Source organism: Cervus canadensis, chromosome 22, assembly GCF_019320065.1.
Source record: "Cervus canadensis isolate Bull #8, Minnesota chromosome 22, ASM1932006v1, whole genome shotgun sequence".
In the NCBI taxonomy this organism is placed as follows: Eukaryota; Metazoa; Chordata; class Mammalia; order Artiodactyla; family Cervidae; genus Cervus; species Cervus canadensis.
This window is the reverse complement of record NC_057407.1, coordinates 57,977,714-57,999,836: the sequence shown is the minus strand read 5'-3', so window position 1 is coordinate 57,999,836 and position 22,123 is coordinate 57,977,714. Positions and strand designations below refer to the sequence as shown.

Genomic DNA, 22,123 nt, shown 5'->3' with positions numbered 1-22,123 from the left:
AGCCTGCTTCCAGCCTTATGGCCTGTGAGTCCCTCCTCTGGGGCAGACCTCAGCAACATCGAAGGTCCAGTTCCACACGGCTGCAGTAAAGCAGATGTCGCAGTGAAGGAAGTCATCCGTTTTTTGGCTTTCCAGTGAATGTATAAGTTATGTTTACATTATAATGTAGTCTGTTTAAAGTGTGCAATACTATTATGTCCTTAGAAAACAGGCACATACCTGAATTTTAAAATACTTTATTGCTAAAAAATGCTAAACTGTCATCTGAACCTTCAGTGATTGGTAATCTTTTTGCAGTAGTTATATCACAGGTCACTGATTGTATATCACTATATCAAATATAATAACAGTGAAAAAGTGTGAAATATTGTGAGAATTACCAAAATGTTTCGCCGAGAAACAAAATGAGCAAATCCTGTTGGAAAAAGTGGTGCCAATAGACTTGCTTGATTCAGAGTTGCCACAGACTTTCAGTTTTTTAAAAACACAAGTGCAGCACAATAAAACAAAGACGAATAAAACAAGGTCTGGCTGTACTTTTTTTCCCAGTTAAGCCTTTTTTTAATTCTACCACACCCATAACAGAGTACTTTATAAACTTATTCAAAATTACAAAGCTAGTATGTCAAGGAACATGGATTAGAATTTAGATCTTTTTAATTAAAAGCCCGTATATTCCTCTTTAAAATTTTTACTTACAGATGCCTTTTTTATTTTTACCTTTGGCGTCATGCTGGTACTCACTGAAGGAAAATGGGAAATTCCTATCTGCCCAGGACTAGAACTCCTTTTTCTGGTGATTAAGTATACTTGGTTGTAGAAAGTAAAACACCTATGTATTCTAATTTCTGAATTTTGTCTTAGTTCAGACATGTTCCCAAGCAGCCAGAATTCCATGTCTCATTTTAAAATGGCAATGTTGTTCTAGACAGTTGGTAGACTGTCTGTTTTTCTCTCTTTTTCTCAGAGAAACGTTTATAACAGTGGCCTTTGATTCTTTTTTAAAAGTGGTAAAACCTTTAGTGGGAACATAATCATAAGAAAATCACCAGTAATTTAGTTTTAGGTGTTTAGTTTCATTTTGCTAGATATTAGGGGGTTCCTTGAGAAAATCACAAATCATAAAATTTTCAACTCACCTACTTTTAAAGTGACGAACATAGAGACAGTGTTTTGTAAAGGACACTGTTTAGACATTGATGTCAGCGTTCTCTTCCGGATCACTAAGCAGTGATGTGCCAGAGCTGGTCTCTTGAAGCTGGGCGTGCACGTCTCTCCCCAGTGGTGGCGGCCTGACCACGCCGGGGCTCCGGTGTGGTTTCATCAGAACAGCTGTCGGAACAGCATACACAAAAACTTTCAAAATCTCACTTGAACAGAGCTCCACTTTACAATGAAGAACAGTTCTTGAAAATCATCTCAAAACATCAAGGAAAACAGAAAACAGACGCCCAGCTTCTTTGATGAGACTTGGAGACTTCTGCAGCCCCACTAGACAAGTATGTAGACTGAGAGCAGATGAAGGACCAAAGGAACAGGAGGCGACCTGAGAGGACAGATGGTTGCACAGGTGCCTGAGCAAGAGGACGCCAGCTAGAAGAAGCCGGTAGTCCCACGGAGCCCTGCACTCAGGAACTTAAGGTGCCCTCAGAGGCAGCGCCGGACATGTGCAGGTGGAGAGTGAGTCTGGGCCCCAGGAGGGCATCTTTTGAAAGTCTCCGTGGAGCCCACCTGGGCCTCTGCAGGGATCACCCTACACAGCAAGGTGACTAGAGATAACAGGAAGTAGGCTGAAAGAGTAAGCCGAGTTCTTTTAGCTCCAGAAAGCCAGGTGTAGATGAGACTTGAAGTGAAGCACAGAACTGAAGGTGGGGCTCTGTGACCGTTCCCACGGTCAGCAAGGAGACCTCGCTGTGGCCACAGCCCACCTCTCCCCAGCACCTTCCGCCAGCCCAGCTGTCAGAGCCTCACCACCTCACATAGGGAGTTGAAGTCTCTTTTGCAGAAACAGCTCAGATAAAAGATTTGTAGATATAGGTATATGAAAGTCCCCAGCTGTCTGTGATGAGTAATTTTATATGTTAACTTGACTGGGCTGTGGTGCCCAGACATCTAGTCAGACGTTATTCTGGGTATTTCTGTGAGGGTGTGTAGGTGATGTTTACATTTAAACAGGTTGACTTCTGGTAAAGAAGTCTGTTCTCTGCACGTGGGTGGGCTTCCTCCAGTCAGTTGAAGGCCTCCCCTGAGCAAGAGGGAATCCCCAGCAGACAGCCTTCAGCTTCATCTGCAGCCTCAGCAAGTATTGATGCAAAGGTCTGCCCAGGCCTTAAGTAACCAGAGAGGTAAATTAATTCTAGTTTTATATGTTCCTCAGTATTCTAGGCAATTGATGCTTAACTATATTAATCACAATATAGGTTTAAAAAAAAAAAAAACTTACGGAAAAATTAATTAAAATTTTTATTTGTTCAAAAGCCAGCAGCAAAAGTGGACCAGGAAACCTTGACAGAAATGGTGAAGCCTAGTATTGACTATATGCGCCACAAGAGGTTCCGGTCTGGGAATTACCCGTCCTCACTGAGCAACGAGACGGACCGCCTGGTGCACTGGTGCCACGGGGCCCCCGGCGTCATCCACACGCTCATGCAGGCGCACAAGGTCAGTGCCCGGCCGCGCGCTTGGCCCCCTGTGCGCACAGGCGGTGTGCGCCGCCGCCTGAGGTTTGGTCTCGGTAACCGCATTCGCTTGCAAACTTAAAACCTTCTAGGGCTGGTATTTCTACTAGTAAACGAAAGTCTTACCTCACTGTTGATCCCCACCATAGTTAGAGCTGTAAGTGTGTATGTGTGTCTTAACCGGAATTATATTTATGCGTAAAAGAAGACCTAGATGACCTAAGTGTGAATAACCAGTAAGGTAGGAGGTAGCATTATGGCCACAGTGCTTTTTGCCTGACTTCACATCATTTCATTTCCTTCCTTGAATACACCTTTGCTGCAGGATGATGATGATGATTTGGGAACTTTTAAGTCTGATTTAAAATTATTATAAAATTATTTATAAAAGATGGACATGGCATGCAAAATTTCACACATACAGGGTATTATTGGAGATCAGGCCGTGCCTTGACTTTACTGATGAACTGTGGTAGACCTGTCTGTGCACAGTGTTAATAATACTGTTATTTCTCTCCTGGACTTAGAATTACCATGTAAATTGAAATTATCATGTAGAATTGAAAAGCAATTTTACTTTTCTTTTTAATGCATCTTTGTTGATGTTTGATTTTGATTTCCCCTCCTATCGCTGCTACTCACATTTCACATAGGGTACACTCTTCTTGGTATGAACATGTATTATTTGAAATTATGTAATATTTTAGATGGTGTTGGAAAAAATGTCAAGATTTTTAATACTATTTCTATGATGTATTAGGAATTTTGTTAATTGAAAATGATTTCCTAACAATTACGTTTGTGGACATTTGTGGACCTCATGGATGGAAGCTATTTTGATGAATAGTTCCAATCAGTGAGTTTCCGTGGTAGCTTGGATGGCAAAGAATCTGCCTGCAGTGCAGGAAACCTGGTTTTGATTACTGGGTTGAGAAGATCCTCTGGATAAAGGATTCTCCCACTCCAGTATTCTTGCCTAGAGAATCTCATGGACAGAGGAGCCTAGTGAACTACAAGTCCATGGGGTTGCAAAGAGTTGGACATGACTGAGCAACTAACACTTTCACTTTTCTATGATCAGTTCTTTATGGTAAATTATACGTTATAGTAACAAAATCTTCCACCTTCTAACCACACATTTAGGCCTTAGGGCATTAGCAGTTTGTGCGTACTCAGCCACTAATGAACAAATACTAGCATTGGTCAAATAAAGTTATATTTGAAAAAGTAAATATATTGCCCAAGAAAACCATGTAAGTCATAGCAAAGTGGTATCAAAGTTATCCTTTGATTAGGGGCTAAATGTGTGAAAAAACCATACCTTCCCTTCCTGTACCCACAATCCTGCTCTGTAATTTCCACGGTAGAACTATTAGAAATGCATCTTGATAGTCAACTCTTGACCTTGACTTTTCATCAGAAAATGTCTTCATATAAATTATTTTCTAAAATCTCATTTGTTGGTTGATTATTTCTAACATGAACTATGTTTCTTCCAGGTGGTGTTTGTCAGAATCACCTGGAGAGATTATTTTCAAACTATACTTTCTTTCCTTCTTCCTCAAGATTCTGGTACCTTTCTGATACGAAGCATCGTTATAGACATACTAGTTTATCCCTTTGTTGTTCAGTTGTTTCTGGTTTTTTTACTACTATGAATAAGCTATAGTGAACATTCTTGTACAGGTCTTTTTGTAGACGTACGTTTGCATTTATTTGGGGGCTGATAACCAGGAGTGGAATTGCTGGGTCAGAAGGTGACTTGTTTAGTTTCATAAGACGCTGCTAGAGCTTTTCTTAAAGGGCTGTGCCATTTTTACAATCAGTCACCAATGTAAGAGAGTTCCAGTTGCTGCACATCTCTGCCAACTCTTGGTGTTGAAAGTTGTCTTCATTTTATTCTGGTGGGTATTTCATTCTGGTTTTGATTTATGTTTTTGTGATGATTAATAATATCGAGCAATTTTGCTTGTGCTCATGGGTTGTTTGTACAGTTGAACCTTTAGCAGCACAGGTTTGAGCTTTGTGGGGCCACTTATATTTGGATTTTTTTCAATAAATACAGTACTGTGGTACAACGCGGTCCACGATGGGTTGAATGAGGATACAGAATGGCATACAGATGGGGCCCACTGTAAAGTTATATAAGGATTTTCAACTAGGTGGGGGCTAGTACCCCAGCCCCCATATTGTTCAAGGGTTAACTGTATATTTTTGTTAAGTGTCTGTTCATATCTTTGCCCCACATTGTTTTATTTATTTTTTGTCTTTTTATTACTGAGTTATAAAAATTCTTCCTATGTTCTGGTTGTAAGTCCTTTTGCAGATATGTTTTGGAAATAATTTCTCTCAGTCTGTAGTCAGCCTAATTTAGTATTCTGTATGGTATCTTTTAATGAATCCAGTTTTAAATTCTGGTGAAGTCTACCTTATCAGTGTTTTGTTTTCTTTTTTTTAATGGCAACTACTTTCTGAATCTTGTCTAAGAAATTTTACTCACTCCCAGGTTATACAGACAGTATTCTCCTACATTTTCCATGGATTTAGATTTTATATTTAGAATTGTCTCAAATTAAGTTTTATATGCTTTATGAAGGACTGAGGCTCTTTTTCTCACTGTGGGAGTGTTTGATTGTTCCCACATTGTTTGTTGCAAAGACTTATTTCCCCAATTGATTGATTTGGTACCTGTAGAGGCACTAGTTCAAAGATCAAATTACCCAGTAAGCATAGATTTATATCTGGGCTCTCTATTCTGTTATTTTGGCCTCTTTATCTGTCACCATGATACCATATTGTTTGGATTACGCTAGCTTTAAGCTTTGAAATCAGGTGATTTAAGACTTCAGCATTGTTTTTCTTTTTCAAAATTGTTTTAAATATCCCAGATCCTTTCCATTTAAATATAAAATTCAGAAATCAGTTTGTCAACCTCTGCAAACGAGGCCTATTGGGGTTATGACTGAGATTGCAGTCAATTTATAGATCATTTTGGTATATCTGATATCGATTTTGAGTGTTCCTATCCACAAATATGGTTTCCACTGTTTATATTTTCTTTCATTTATGTCCGCAATGTTTTATAGTTTTTGATGTCTTTATATTTAAAGTGTGTCTCTTCGTAGTTGGGCCTTGTCTAGCAATGCAGTTTCAACGATCGCAGCCTTTAATCTGGAAGTTTGGTTTAACAATATTTACATGCTTGGGTTTAGCTCTGCCATTTTCCCATAGATTTCTATTGGCTATGTCTTGGGACTTTTTTTCCTTGTTTGTTTTTTCTTTCTTCCTTTTTAGGGAGGTAGGAGAGATTAATTGGATTTTTTCTGGAATTCCATTTTAGTTTCTCTGTTGACTCTGTAGTTGTATCTGTTTGCACATTTTTTTCAGTTCAGTTCACTCACTCAGTCGTGTCCGACTCTGCGACCCAGTGGACTGCAGCACGCCAGGCTTCCCTGGCTATCACCAACTCCTGGAGTTTACTCAAACTCATGTCCATTGAGTGGGTGATGCCATCCAACCATCTCATCCTCTGTCGTCCCCTTCTTCTCCCACCTTCAATCTTTCCCAGCATCAGGGTCTTTTGTAATGAGTCAGTTCTTCTCATCAGGTGGTCAAAGTAGTGGAGTTTCAGCTTCAACATCAGTCCTTCCAATGAATATTCAGGACTGGTTTCTTTTAGGATGGACTGATTGGATCTCCTTGCAGTCCAAGGGACTCTCAAGAGTCTTCTCCAACACCACAGTTCAAAAGCATCAATTCTTTGGCACTCAGCTTTCTTTATAATCCAACTCTCACATCCATACATGACTACTGGTAAAACCATAGCCTTGACTAGATGGACCTTTGTTGGCAATGTAATGTCTCTGCTTTTTAACATGCTGTCTAGGTTAGTCATAACTTTTCTTCCAAGGAGTAAGTGTCTTTTAATTTCATGGCTGCAATCACCATCTGCAGTGATTTTGGAGCCCTCGAAAAAATTAAGTCTGCCACTGTTTCTCCATCTATTTGCCATGAAGTGATGGGACTGGATGCCATGATCCTAGTTTTCTGAATGTTGAGCTTTAAGCCAACTTTTTCACTCTCCTCTTTCACTTTCATCAAGAGGCTCTTCAATTTTTCTTCACTTTCTGCCATAAGGGTGGTGTCATCTGCATATCAGAAGTTATTGATATTTCTCCCAGCAGTCTTGATTCTATCTTGTGCTTCATCCAGCCCAGCATTTCTCATGATGTACTCTGCATATAAGTTAAATAAGCAGGGTGACAATATACAGCTTTGACGTACTCATTTTCCTATTTGGAGCCAGTCTGTTGGTCCATGTCCAGTTCTAAATGTTGCTTCCTGATGAGAGAGTCATTTCCTAGGCAGGTTGATAAGTCTAGGGGTCCCCAAGGAGAGAGGGGTCTGGAATTCTCAAGGAGGAAGAAAGGACAAACTTTTTTTCCCTCTACATTCCTTAGGATTATATAACAATAATGTATCCTGCCTGAGGACAGTCTATGGATTAACCTTCTGGCTAGTTCTGTTATCTTAAAATGTAAATTATGGGCGTAGGTCTGGTGTGCTCTTTACAACCTCCAGCCATTCTTTTGATTCATTGGAGAGTATGTAATTCCATTGCTAACACTAGCAAGGGGGTACTCTTTCTGCCCTTTTCTGATGCCTATGTCAGAAGCTTTCTCTGTCTCCTTTATACTTTAATAAAACTTTATTACACAAAGATCTGAGTGATAAGCCTCGTCTCTGGCCCCAGATTGAATTCTTCTCCTCCGGAAGCCGAGAATCCCAGTGTCTTTTTGTGGTTTAGCAACAGCCTTTCACTGACCTGCATGCAGATTTCTCAAGAGGCAGGTCAGGTGGTCTGGTATTCCCATCTCTTTCAAAATTTTCCACAGCTTGTGGTGATCCACACAGTCGAAGGCTTTGTAATAGTCAATAAAGTAGAAATAGATGTTTTTCTGGAACTCTCTTGCTTTTTTGATGATCCATCAGATGTTGGCAGTTTGATCTCTGGTTCCTCTGCCTTTTCTAAAACCAGCTTAACATCTGGAAGTTCACAGTTCACGTATTGTTGAAGCCTGGCTTGGAGAATTTTGAACATTACCAGCATGTGAGATGAGTTCAATTGTGTGGTAGTTTGAGCATTCTTTGGCATTGCCTTTCTTTGGAATTGGAATGAAAACTGACCTTTTTCAGTCCTGTGGCCACTGCTGAGTTTTCCAAATTTGCTGGCATATTGAGTACAGCACTTTCACAGCATCATCTTTTAGGATTTGAAATAGCTCAACTGGAATTCTATCACCCCTGCTAGCTTTGTTCAGAGTGATGCTTCCTAAGGCCCACTTGATTTCACATTCCAGGATGTCTGACTCTAGGTGAGTGATCACACCATCGTGATTATCTGGGTCGTGAAGATCTTTTTTGTACAGTTCTTCTGTATATTCTTGCCACCTCTTTGTAATATCTTCTGCTTCTGTTAGGTCCCTACCATTTCTGTCCTTTATTGAGCCCGTCTTTGCGTGATGTGTTCCCTTGGTATCTCTAATTTTCTTGAAGAGATCTCCAGTCTTTCCCATTCTGTTGTTTTCCTCTATTTCTTTGCACTGATCACTGAGGAAGGCTTTGTTATCTCTCCTTGCCATACTTTGGAACTCTGATTTCAAATGGGTGTATCTTTCCTTTTCTCCTTTGCTTTTTGCTTCTCTTCTTTTTACAGCTATTTGTGAGGCCTCCTTAGACAGCCATTTTGCTTTTTTGCATTTCTTTTTCTTGGGGATGATCTTGCTCCCTGTCTCCTGCACAATGTCACAAACCTCCATCCATAGTTCATCAGGCACTCTGTCTATCAGATCTAGTCCCTTAAGTCTATTTCTCACTTCCACTGTATAAGCATGAGGGATTTGATTTAGGTCATACCTGAATGGTCTAGTGGTTTTCCCTCCTTTCTTCAATTTAAGTCTGAATTTGGCAATAAGGCGTTCATGATCTGAACCACAGTCAGCTTCTGGTCTTGTTTTTGCTGACTGTATAGAGCTTCTCCATCTTTGGCTGTAAAGAATCTCATCAATCTGATTTTGGTGTTGACCATCTGGTGACGTCCATGTGTAGAGTCTTCTCTTGTCTTGTTGGAAGAGAGTGTTTGCTATGACCAGTGCATTCTCTTGGCAAAACTCTATTAGCCTTTGCTCTGCTTCATTCTGTACTCCAAGGCCAAATTTGCCTGTTACTCCAGGTGTTTCTTGACTTCCTTCTTTTGCATTCCAGTCCCCTATAATGAAAAAGACATCTTTTGGGGGTGTTAGTTCTAGACAGTATTGTAGGTCTTCATAGAACCATTCAACTTCAGCTTCTTCAGCATTACTGGTCGGGGCATAGACTTGGATTACTGTGATATTGAATGGTTTGCCTTGGAAATGAACAGAGATCATTCTGTCATTTTTGAGATTGCATCCAAGTACTGCATTTTGGACTCTTGTTGACTATGATGAAGACTCCCTTCTAAGGGATTCTTGCCCATAGTAGTAGATATAATGGTCATCTGGGTTAAATTCACCTATTCCATTCCATTTTAGTTCGCTGGTTCCTAAAATTCCGACATTCAGTCTTGCCATCTCCTGTTTGACCACTCCCAACTTGCCTTGATTCATGGATCTAACATTCCAGGTTCCTATGCAATATTGCTCTTTACAGCATTGGACCTTGCTTCCATCACCAGTCACACCCACAACTGGGTGTTGTTTTTGCTTTGGCTCCATCGCTTCATTCTTTCTGGAGTTATTTCTCCACTGATCTCCAGTAGCATACTGGGCACCTACTGACCTGGGGAGTTCCCCTTTCGGTGTCCTATCATTTTGCCTTTTCATACTGTTCATGGGGTTCTCAAGGCAAGAATAGTGAAGTGGTTTGCCATTCCCTTCTCCAGTGGACTACATTTTGTCAGACCTCTCCACCATGACCCGTCTGTCTTGGGTGACCGTACACAGCATGGTAATAGTTTCATTGAGTTAGACAAAGCTGTGATCTATGTGATTAGATTGGTTGGTTTTCTGTGATTGTGATTTTCAGTCTGTCTGCCATTGATGGAGAAGGACAAGAGGCTTATGGAAGGTTCCTGATGGGATAGACTGACTGAGGGGGAAACTGGGTCTTGTTCTGAGGGGTGGGGCCATGCTCAGTGAATCTAATCCAATTTTCTGTTGATGACTAGAACTGTGTTCCCTCCCTGCTGTTACCTGGGACCAATCTATGGTGGAGTGACTTCCCTGGTGGCTCAGATGTAGGAGACTCAGGTTTAATCCCTGGGTTGGGAAGATCTCCTGGAAAAGGAAATGGCAACCCACTCCAATATTCTTGCCTGGAAAATCCCATGGACACAGGAGCCTGGTAGGCTACAGTCCATGGCATCGCAAAGAGCCGGACAGAACTGAGCGGCTTCACTTTCACTTTCAAACTATGGTGGAGGTGATGAAGATAATGGTGACCTCCTTCAAGAGATCCCACGCATATACTGCTACACTCCGTGCCCCCAACCCTGTAGCAGGCCACCACTGACCCACGCCTCTGCTGGAGACTCCTGGACACTCATGGACAAGTCTGGGTCAGTCTCTTGTGGGGTCACAGCTCCGTTCTCCTGGGTCCTGGTGCACAAGATTCTCTTTGTGCCCTCCAAGAGTCTATTTCCCAGTCCTGTGTAAGCTCTGGCAGCTCTATGATGGGATTAATGGTGACCTCCTCCAAGAGGGCTTATTCCATACCCAAGTCTACTGCACCCAGAGCCCCTGTCCCTGTGACAGTCCACCACTGACCTGTACACAGGAGATGCTCAAACACAATTCTGTCTCAGTCTCTGTGGGTTCCCTGGGTCCTGGTGTACACAAGGTTTGTTTGAGCCCTCAGCATCACTGGCAGGAACGGGGTTTGATTCTAAGTGCGAATTTGCCCCTCCTACCATTTTGCTGGGGCTTCTCCTTTGCCCCTGGACATGGGGTATCTCCTCAAATCCACTCCAGCGCCTACCATCCTACTGGGTATTCTCTGACCTTGGATGACGGCTATCTCCTCTTGGCTGGTCCAGCAAAGCGCAGCTGTAGCTCCTGACCTTGGACGTGGGGTATCTCTTCTCGGCTGCTCACTGCTCATTTTTTAGTGGTACATCTTTAATATTTCAGTATAGAAATTGCAGTATACATCCTTAACTTTTCAGTCTCTTTAGAATTAACATTGTGCATTTCACATAAAAAAGAAGAAAGTAGTAAGTGCCAAGTTCTCTTGACTGCAGTTCTGTATATCTTTATTACATCTGTCAGTTGTATAAATCAACAAATGTTATAAACCAGTGTTATAATTTTTAGTTTTATAATTTTTGCTTTTTAAATAGTATTTTAAAGAAATTAAGACAAAGAAGATGGTCTTTGATGTTTATTTGTATATTTGTTCTTTATAGCGCTCTTCATTCCTTCTTGAAGATCCAGATCTCTGTCTGGTATTATTTCCTTCAGGCTGAAGAGCATCCTTTAGCGTTTCTTTTTCTTGGTTTTTTTTTTGGTCCATTTATTTTTATTAGTTGAAGGCTAATTACTTTACAATATTGTAGTGGTTTTTGTCATACATTGACATGAATCAGCCATGCATTTACTTGTATTCCCTATCCCGATCCCCCCTCCCACCTCCCTCTACACCCAATTCCTCTGGGTCTTCCCAGTGCAGGCCCGAGCACTTGTCTTATGCAACCAGCCTGGGCTGGTGATCTGTTTCACCCTAGATAATATACATGTTTCGATGCTGTTCTCTCAAAACATCCCACCCTCTCCTTCTCCCGCAGAGTCCAAAATTCTGTTCTGTACATCTGTGTCTCTTTTTCTGTTTTGCATATAGGGTTATCGTTACCATATTTCTAAATTCCATATATATGCGTTAGTATACTGTATTGGTCTTTATCTTTCTGGCTTACTTCACTCTGTATGATGGGCTCCAGTTTCATCCATCTCATTAGAACTGATTAAAATGTATTCTTTTTAATGGCTGAGTAATATTCCATTGTGTATTTGTGCCACAGCTTCCTTATCCATTCATCTGCTGATGTACATCTAGGTTGCTTCCATGTCCTGGCTATTATAAACACTGCTGCGATGAACATTGGGGTGCACGTGTCTCCTTCAGATCTGGTTTCCTCGGTGTGTATGCCCAGAAGTGGGATTGCTGGGTCATATGGCAGTTCTAATTCCAATTTTTTAAGAAATCTCCACACTGTTCTCCATAGCGGCTGTACTAGTTTGCATTCCCACCAACAGTGTAAGAGGGTTCCCTTTTCTCCACACCCTCTCCAGCATTTATTGCTTGTAGACTTTTGGATAGCAAAAGTCCTGACTGGCATGTAATGTACCTAATTGTGGTTTTGATTTGCATTTCTCTGATAATGAGTGATGTTGAACATCTTTTCATGTGTTTGTTAGCCATCTGTATGTCTTCTTTGGAGAAATGTCTGTTTAGTTCTTTGGCCCAATTTTTTGATTGGGTCATTTATTTTTCTGGAATTGAGCTTCAGGAGTTGCTCGTATATTTTTGAGATTAATCCTTTGTCTATTGCTTCATTTGCTATTATTTTCTCCCAATCTGAGGGCTGTCTTTTCACCTTGCTTATAGTTTCCTTTGTTGTGCAAAAGCTTTTAAGTTTCATTAGGTCCCATTTGTTTATTTTTGCTTTTATTTCCAATATTCTGGGAGGTGGGTCATAGAGGATCCTGCTGTGATTTATGTCGGAGAGTGTTTTGCCTGTGTTCTCCTCTAGGAGTTTTATAGTCTCTGGCCTTACATTTAGATCTTTAATCCATTTTGAGTTTATTTTTGTGTATGGTGTTAGAAAGTGTTCTAGTTTCATTCTCTTACAAGTGGTTGATCAGTTTTCCCAGCACCACTTGTTAAAGAGGTTGTCTTTTTTCCATTGTATATTCTTGCCTCCTTTGTCGAAAATAAGGTGTCCATGGGTTCATGGATTTATCTCTGGCCTTTCTATTCTGTTCCATTGATCTATATTTCTGTCTTTGTGCCAGTACCATACTGTCTTGATGACTGTGGCTTTGTAGTAGAGCCTGAAGTCAGGCAGGTTGATTCCTCCAGTTCCATTCTTCTTTCTCAAGATTGCTTTGGCTATTCGAGGGTTTTTGTATTTCCATACAAATTGTGAAATTATTTGTTCTAGATCTGTGAAAAATACCAATGGTAGCTTGATAGGGATTGCATTGAATCTATAGATTGCTTTGGGTAGTATAGCCATTTTGACAATATTGATTCTTCCAATCCATGACCATGGTATGTTTCTCCATCTGTTTGTGTCCTCTTTGATTTCTTTCATCAGTGTTTTATAGTTTTCTATGTATAGGTCTTTTGTTTCTTTAGGTAGATATACTCCTAAGTATTTTATTCTTTTTGTTGCAATGGTGAATGGTATTGTTTCCTTAATTTCTCTTTCTGTTTTCTCATTGTTAGTGTATAGGAATGCAAGGGATTTCTGTGTGTTAATTTTATATCCTGCATCTTTACTATATTCGTTGATTAGCTCTAGTAATTTTCTGGTAAGGGTCTTTAGGGTTTTCTATGTAGAGGATCATGTCATCTGCAAACAGCGAGAATTTTACTTCTTCTTTTCCTATCTGGATTCCTTTTACTTTTTCTGCTCTGATTGCTGTGGCCAAAACTTCCAAAACTATGTTGAATAGTAGTGGTGAGAGTGGGCACCCTTGTCTTGTTCCTGATTTCAGGGGAAATGCTTTCAATTTTTCACCATTGAGGGTAATTTAGCATTTCTTATAGTCAGTTTAGTAACAACACATTGATTATCAGTTGTTACTTATCACTTGTCTTTATTTCATCTTCATTCTTTTTTTTTTTAATGGAAAGTAAAGGACAGTATATTTTAATTGTAGCGTATACTTTTGTATCCCAACATGTTGCTAAATGTCTCAGGCCCTGCCTCAGGTACATAGCACCATACAGGCACCAGGTTGTTCTGCCTGGAACCACACACTTGAATGCACCAGCTGGAACTCCCTTGACCTGGCTTTGGCTTATTCAGCAGATTACTTAAGAGAGGGTGATCCATTGTCAAAGAGGTGATTCTTGCAAGGAATGCATGTCTGGCAAACAGCCTTCAGTTTGTTGATTGTTGTGGTATTTGTGGTAACAGAGATTTTGTATCGTTTTCCTGATTTAAGGAAATTTCTTGCGGTTCTCTGTGATGATGATGTACGGTTCTTGACATCCAAATGAACCAATAAAATTCTAACAGTAGAATTCCTACTGTTTCATATTCCTGTGGCACTAGTGTGTGGGTATTTTGTACCAAATTGCTTTATAGATTTCAAGGTGAGCTTGACATTTTGGGAGTACTGGTTCATCTACATTACACACCAAGGAACTTTTCCTAATATAGGTGAACATTTTGGTTATTTCCTGGTTGTTCCAACAATGATCATTTTCATGGGCAAAATCTGAAGCCATCCCTCTGGTTGGTGCTTCAGTCTTCCTTCTACATCTTGTGGTGATTTGTGAAGAATGCTCCCCTTATCATGAACATTTAAATCAATTCTGCAGACATTTCTTTATTATTCCAAAAACTGCAGAGAACAGGGATTTTGTAATAACTGATCCAGAAATCCTATGACTTTAAGAATGCCTAACAATAAGACTCAGTGGTTGTAAAGTAATTAGCCTCCAACTAATGACTGGTTCCAAATAGGAAAAGGAGGCTGTATATTGTCACCATGCTTATTTAACTTATATGCAGAGTACATCATGAGAAATGCTGGGCTGGAAGAAGCACAAGCTGGAATCAAGATTGCTGGGAGAAATATCAATAACCTCAGATATGCAGATGACACCACCCTTATGGCAGAAAGTGAAGAGGAACTAAAAAGCCTCTTGATGAAAGTGAAAGAGGAGAGTGAAAAAGGTGGCTTAGAGCTCAACATTCAGAAAACTAAGATCATGGCATCCAGTCCCATCACTTCATGGCAGAGAGATGGGGAAACAGTGGCAGACTTAATTTTTTCGAGGGCTCCAAAATCACTGCAGATGGTGATTGCAGCCATGAAATTAAAAGACACTTACTCCTTGGAAGGAAAGTGATGACCAACCTAGATAGCATATTAAAAAGCAGAGACGTTACTTTGCCAACAAAGGTCCATCTGGTCAAGGCTATGGTTTTTCCAGTGGTCATGTATGGATGTGAGAGTTGGACTATGAAGAAAGCTGAGCGCCGAAAAATTGATGCTTTTAACTGTGGTGTTGGAGAAGACTCTTGAGAGTCCCTTGAACTGCAAGGAGATCCAACCAGTCCATCCTAAAGGAGATCAGTCCTGGGTGTTCATTGGAAGGACTGATGCTGAAGCTGACACTCCAATATTTTGGCCACCTCATGTGAAGACTTGACTCACTGGAAAAGACCCCGATGCTGGGAGGGATTGGGGGCAGGAGGAGAAGGGGACGACAGAGGATGAGATGGTTGGATGGCATCACCAACTTGATGGACATGGGTTTGAGTAAACTCTAGGAGTTGGTGATGGACAGGGAGGCCTGGCGTGCTGTGATTCACGGGGTCGCAAAGAGTCGGACACGACTGAGTGACTGAATTGAACTGACTGAATAAAAATAAATGGAAAAAAATAACAAAGGAAAAAAAAAAGACTCAGTGATAAAGAATCTACCTGCCAATTCAGGAGATGCAGGAGATGTGTGTTCGATCCCTGGGTCAGGAAGATCCCTGGAGGAGGAAATAGCAACCCACTCCAGTATTCTTGCCTGAAGAATCCCATGGACAGAGGAACCTAGTGGGCTACAGTCCATGGGGTTTGAAAGAGTCAGACATGAATTAACGACTGAGCACGCACAACAATAAGCAAAAGCAGTGATGGAGATGAATACTGCTCTATACTTGGGAAAACTCAATTCTTCCGCCCCATCAAATTGGCTGCTAAGTGGAAGATGTTAAAAAAACAAAAAACTGAAGTTGCTTTTTTAATTGTTATGGGATTCCATCTCTCCAAGGCTTACAATGAAAATGCCTCTTAGGAATTATTTTTTATATTAACTAGTGAAATACTGTAAGTTAATAAAGTAAGTATTATCCTGGAAGAGGTCTAATCACCTGAAACTTCACTTCTGCTTGTGAGAATTGGAAAAAAAAAGTTAAGTAGTTTTATTAACTTTGTATCAGGTTTGTTTCTTGGCAAGTCCAAGCCCTGTCACCAATTCAGCTTCACTGAATATGAGCTCATATTTTTACCTTTTTTCATATTTTCCTTAAAAGCTTTAATTTTAATAGTTGAAACCATTTTGAAGAAGATAAACGAAATATATGATAAAAAGGTGAAAGCTTTAAGAAGAAAGGGAAAAGCCTTCATTTCCTTGGAGCAGACATTGTTATTTGGTGTTTATGAGGGAATGATAGACACCATGGCAATATGGCAAATAATGATTTGCACCCCACAAGCTGTTCCATATAGTCATGTATTAAACCATAAAAGAAAAAAATCAACCCAATTTTCCTTTGGAAAAGGGAGTAATATCAGAATGTTATAGCTCAATGGAAAAGCTCACAAGATACTAAAAAATTATGAATTTTATTTCATACCTTGAAATCTACAGCAGGGTTCTAAAGAGAGAGAGAGAGGAGCAAGGTCTCAGTGACCAGGTCTGAAGGAGGGAGAGAGTATGTTCTAGTTCAGTGGCTCCAAAGAGTTAACATTCACTCTGAGGAGGGTTAGACATGAAGCAGTGTGGTCTCAGAGGGCTCTGGAGCCACTGGCATCTTCTGTTCACTCTCCTTTATTTTTTTTTTAATTGGAGTATAGTTGAACAGTATGAAAAGGCAAAAAGATATGACACTGAAAGGTTAGCCTCCTAGGTCAGTAGGTGTCCAATATACTACAAGGCAAGAACAGAGAAATAGCTCCAAAAAGATGAAGAGGGTGAGCCAAAGCGGGAACAACACCCGATTGTAAATATGTCTGGTGGTGAAAGTAAAGTAAGATGTGTAAGGAACAATATTGCGATTGTAAATGTGTCTGGTGGTGAAAGTAAAGTAAGATGTGTAAGGAACAATATTGCATAGGAACCTGGAATGTCAGGTCCATGAATCAAGATAAATTGGATGTGGTCAAACCAGAGATGGCAAGAGTGAACATTGACATTTCAGGAATCAGTGAACTAAAATGGACAGGAATGGCCAAATTTAATTCAGATGACCGTTGTATCTACTACTGTGGGCAAGAATCCCTTAGAAGAAATGGAGTAGCCCTCATATTCAACAAAAGAGTCTGAACTGCAGTCCTTGGGTATAATCTCAAAAACAACAGAATGAACTTGGTTCATTTCTAAGGCAAACCTTTCAACTTCATAGTAATCCAAGTCTGTGCCCCAACCACTAATGCTGAAGAAACTGAACTTGGAATGATTCTCTGAAGACCTACAAGACCTTCTGGAGCTAACACCAAAAAAAAGATGTCCTTTTCATCATAGGGGACTGGAATGCAAAAGTTGGAAGTCAAGAGATAGCCTGGAGTAACAGGCAAGTGTGGCCTTGAAATACAAAATGAAGCAGGGCAAAGGCTCACAGTTTTGCCAAGAGAACACACTGGTCATAGCAAACACCCTCTTCCAACAACAGGAGAGACGACTCTACATGTGGACATCATCAGTACCAAAATCAGATTGATTATATTCTTTGCAGCCAAAGATGGAGAAGCTCTACACGGTCTGCAAAAACAAGACCTGGAGCTAACTGTGGATCAGACCATCAGTTCCTTATTGCAAAATGCAAGAAAGTAGGGAAAACCATGAGGCCATTCATGTATGACCTAAATCAAATCCCTTATGATTATGCGGTGTAGGTGATGAATAGATTCAAGGGATTAGATCTGGTAGACAGAATGCCTAAAGAACTATGGGTGGAGGTTCATGGCGTTGTACATGAGGTAGTGACCAAAACCATCCCCAAGAAAAGAAATGTAACAGCAAGACAAAGTGGTAGTCTGAGGACACCTTGCAAATAGCTGAGAAAAGAAGAAAAGCAAAAGGCAAAGGAAAGGGAAAGATAGAGAATAGCAAGGAGAGATAAGAAAGCCTTCCTCAGTGATTATTGCAAAGAAATAGAGGAAAACAATAGAATGGGAAAGAATAGAGATCTCTTCAAGAAAATTAGAGATACCCAGGGAACATTTCATGCAAAGATGGGCACAATAAAGGAATAAAGAAACAGTAAGGACCTATCAGAAGCAGAAGAGATTAAGAAGAGGTGGCAAGAATACACAGAACTATACAAAGAAGATCTTAATGACCCAGATAACCACGATCATGTGATCACTCACCTAGAGCCAGACATCCTGGAGTGCGAAGTCAAGTGGGTCTTAGAAGCATTCCTATGAGCAAAGCTAGAGGAGGTGATGGAATTCCAGCTGAGCTGTTTCAGATCCTAAAAGATGATGCTGTGAAAGTATTGCACTCAATATGCCAGCAAATTTGTAAAACTCAGCAGTGGTCACAGGACTAGAAAAGGTCAGTTTTCATTCCAATCCCAATGAAAGGCAATGCCAAAGAATATTGAAATCACTGTACAATAGCACTCATTTCACATGCTATAAAGCAATCCTCAAAATCTTCCAAACTAGGCTTCAGGAGTACATGAATTGAGAACTTTCAGATGTAGAAGCTGAATTTAGAAAAGGCAGAGGAACCAGAACTACTTGTCAACTTCCGCTGGATCATAGAAAAAGGAAGGGTATTCCAAAAAAAATCTACTTTGTTGACTATGCTAAAGCCTTTGACTGTGTGGATCACAACAGACTGTGGAAAATTCTTAAAGAGATGGGAATACCTTACCTGCCTCCTGAGAAACCTGTATGCAGGTCAAAAAGCAACAGTTAGAACCAAACATGGAACAACAGACTGGTTCCACATTGGGAAAAGAGTACATCAAGACTCCTTTGTCACCCTGCTTATGTTAATTTATATGCAGAGTACATCATGTGCAATGCCGCGCTGGATGAAGCTCAAGCTGGAATCAAGGTTGCCGGGAGAAATATCAATAAACTCAGATATGCAGATGATACCACTCTAATGGCAGAAAGTGAAGAGGAACTAAAGAGCTTCTTGATGAAAGTGAAAGAGGAGAGTGAAAAAGCTAGCTTAAAACTCAGCATTCAAAGAAAAACCCAAGATTATGGCATCTGGTCTGGATGCTTCATGGCAAATAAATGGGGAAACAATGGAAACAGTGACAGACTTTATTTTCTTAGGCTCCAAAATCACTGCAGACAGTGACTGCAGCCATGAAAGACGCTTGCTCCATGGAAGAAAAGCTATGACAAACCTCCACAGCATATTAAAAAGCAGAAAGATCACTTTACTGACAAAGGTATGTGTAGTCAAAAGCTGTGGTTTTTCCAGTAGTCATGTGTGGATATGAGTGTTGGACCATAAAGAAGGCTGAGTGCTGAACAGTTGATGATTTCGAACTGTGGTGTTGGAGAAGACTCTTGAGAGAGTCCTTTGGACTTCAAGGAGATCAAACCAGTCAGTCCTAAAGGAAATCAACTCAGAATATTCATCGGATGCTGAAGCTGAAGCTCCAATACTTTGGCCACCTGATGCGAAGAGCCAATTTGCTGGAAAATCCCTGACGCTGGGAAAGAATGAGGGCAAGCAGAGAAGGGGGCGACAGAGTGTAAGATGGTCGGATGGCATCACTGACTTAATGGACGTGAGTTAGAGCAAACTCTGGGAGATAGCAAAGGACAGGGAAGCCTGGCTATGCTAGTTCATAGGGTTGCAGGGAGTCAGAAATGATGGCTATGAACATCAACATAGTTGATTTACAGTGTCATTGTTAGTTTCACGTGTATAACACACACATACATATATATATAATTTTTTTAGATTCCACATATAAGTGATATAGGTTATTTGGCTTATTTCACTTAGTATGTTAATCTCTAGGTCCATCCATATTGCTGCAAATGGCATTATTTCAGTCTTGTACTATTTCAGAGCAATATTGCATTGTGTATATGTACTACATCTTTATCTATTCATCTGTCAGTGGATATTTAGGTTGCTTCCAGGCTCTTGTAAATTCCACCTTCATTCTTTGAAGATACTTTTGCTGAATATCTATGCTGACAGTTCTTTTTTCCCTTTCAGTTCTTTAAAGATACTGCTCCACGGTCTTCTGGCCTGAACTGTTTCTAAGATGTTAGTCTTTTTTTTTTTTTTTTGCTATATTTTTCTTACTAGTATGTGTTTTCTCTGGAAGCTCTTGACATTTCCTCTTACTTTTTGGTTTTCAGTATTTTATCAGGTACCTATGTATATCTGTATTTATCCTGCTTGAGAGCCTTTGAGTTTTTGACTTGTAATTGTGTGTCTTTCACTACACTTGGTAAATGTTAGGCCTTTAATTTCCAACAGGCCCCTAAGGCTTTTGTTTTTAATTTGTTTTCTGTAATTCAGATTGTATAATTTCTATTTATTTAGCTTTGTATTCACTAATGATTTCTTCTGTATTAAGTCTTACCAGTAAGTTTTTAATTTCACCTATTGGTATTTTATCAGTTTTTGAATATCTTTCCTTTTTTTTTTTCTATCATAATTCTCGTTGACATTTTGATTCATATAACAGAAAAGTGATCAGATGGAAAGAGCTAGCAAATATTTTTGTAAAACTGTTTTCCTAAATTGCAAGAAGCATATTCTGAACAAAATAATAATTATTTTAATAATGTGATCAAAGCTATTCTTTTATCTTCCTCTTTCTGATTTTTTTTCTCTTCTTCTTTTAAATGTATTTATTTTTAACTGCAAGATAATTCCTTTACAATATTGTGTTATCAATCAGCCATAGTACACATACGTCCCACCCCTCTAGGTTGTCACAGAGCCTGGGTTTTAGTTCCCTGAGTGATACAGCAGATTTCCACTGGTTATCTCTTTTACATACGTTAGTATATATGCTTCCAAGCTGTTCTCTCCATTCATCTCACCCTTTCCTTCCACCTCACTGCTTGTGACCATAACTCTGTTCTCTGTGTCTGTGTCACATTGCTGCCCAGAAAATAGGTTCCTCAGTACCATCTTTCTAGATCCCATATATATGCATTAATATTCAATATTTGTATTTATCTTTTCTGACTTACTTCGCTCTGTATAATAGGCTCTAGGTTCATCCACCTCATTAGAACTGACTCATGTGCATTCCTTTTATGGCTGAGTAGCATTCCATTCCATATGTACCTCAGCTTCTTTATCCATTCATCTGTCAATGGATATGTAGGTCGCTTCCATGTCTTAGCTATTGTAAATAGTGCTGCAGTGAACATTTGGTTACGTGTGTCTTTTTCAGTTTTTGTTTCCTTAGGGTATATGCCTAGAAGTGATCTTGCTGGGTAGTTGGTAGTTTCATTCCTAATTTTTTAATGAATCTCCATACTGTCTTTCGTAGTGGCTGTATCCATTTACGTTCCCACTAGCAGCGCAAGAGGGTGGCCTGTTCTCCACATCCTCTCCAGCACTTGTTTGTGTGGATTTTTTGATCATGGCCATTCTGACCGGTGTGAGGTGATACCTGTTTCTTTCTATAGTGATGTTTCTCTGAGATTTCTGAAGCATTCTCTGGTGCTGAGTATAGTTTCTTTTTTATCCTTAAAGATTTTTAATAACTGCCCCAAATCCTTGCCTTTATTTTCAACATTTGGTCATCTCAGCATCAGTCCATTTTGTTACCTGAGCAAACAGGCTCAGAGAAGTTACGATGACTTACCCAAAGTTACACAGTCAGTAGTTGTGGGAGAGGGAATCTAACCAGTGTCTTCTGACTCCAGATCCCTTATGTTGTCCTCTGCATTGCCCGTCTCTTCAGACTTTCTGTCATGACACTTCCCAGGAAATTTAGCATTTGAGACAAGTAATGTCAATCAGTAAATAGATTTTTCTGGCCAAGTTATAATGGCTACAATGTAGAAAAGATAAAGTCTGTGATTAAATCTGGGGGCTTTCGTCCGTGTTCATTAAATTTCCAAATGTCCCACTGTTAGAAGTAGCCCCTCACTTGGAGCATGAGTGTGTGACGGTGGTGGGTGTGGTGGCCGAGCGCCTCGTGCTGAGGAAGGAAGGGGAAGCTCACTGTACGCAGCGCACCTCCCGCAGCTTCAGCCTAAGCAGGGGAGCAGGGGCTCTGCCTGATTCACGTACTCCTGGAGTCCGCTGGGAAGGATAAAGGCGCCAGAGGTTTCCTGTAGGACTGGGCTTATTCTCTGTGCTTTCATGACACAGCCTCTGAAAAAGCCTCCCTTTGAAACGGAGCAGGACTCTATGGTCCTAGTCCCCCACCCCATCATGTCCTCTGCCTGCCTTTTGCCTGTGGAACACTTTAGTCAAAGAATAAGTTTAATCAGAGA

General features: G+C 40.3%; 1 protein-coding gene across 1 annotated transcript in view; it reads left to right on the top strand.

The window, feature by feature from the left end:
- The window catches only part of LANCL2 (LanC like 2), a 108,588-nt gene that overhangs the window by 74,524 nt on the left and 11,941 nt on the right, over positions 1-22,123 (top strand). The window contains exon 6 of the mRNA XM_043442162.1: positions 2,479-2,661. Coding sequence (XP_043298097.1) covers positions 2,479-2,661 — 183 coding nt within the window. The remainder of the gene's footprint in view (positions 1-2,478; positions 2,662-22,123) is intronic.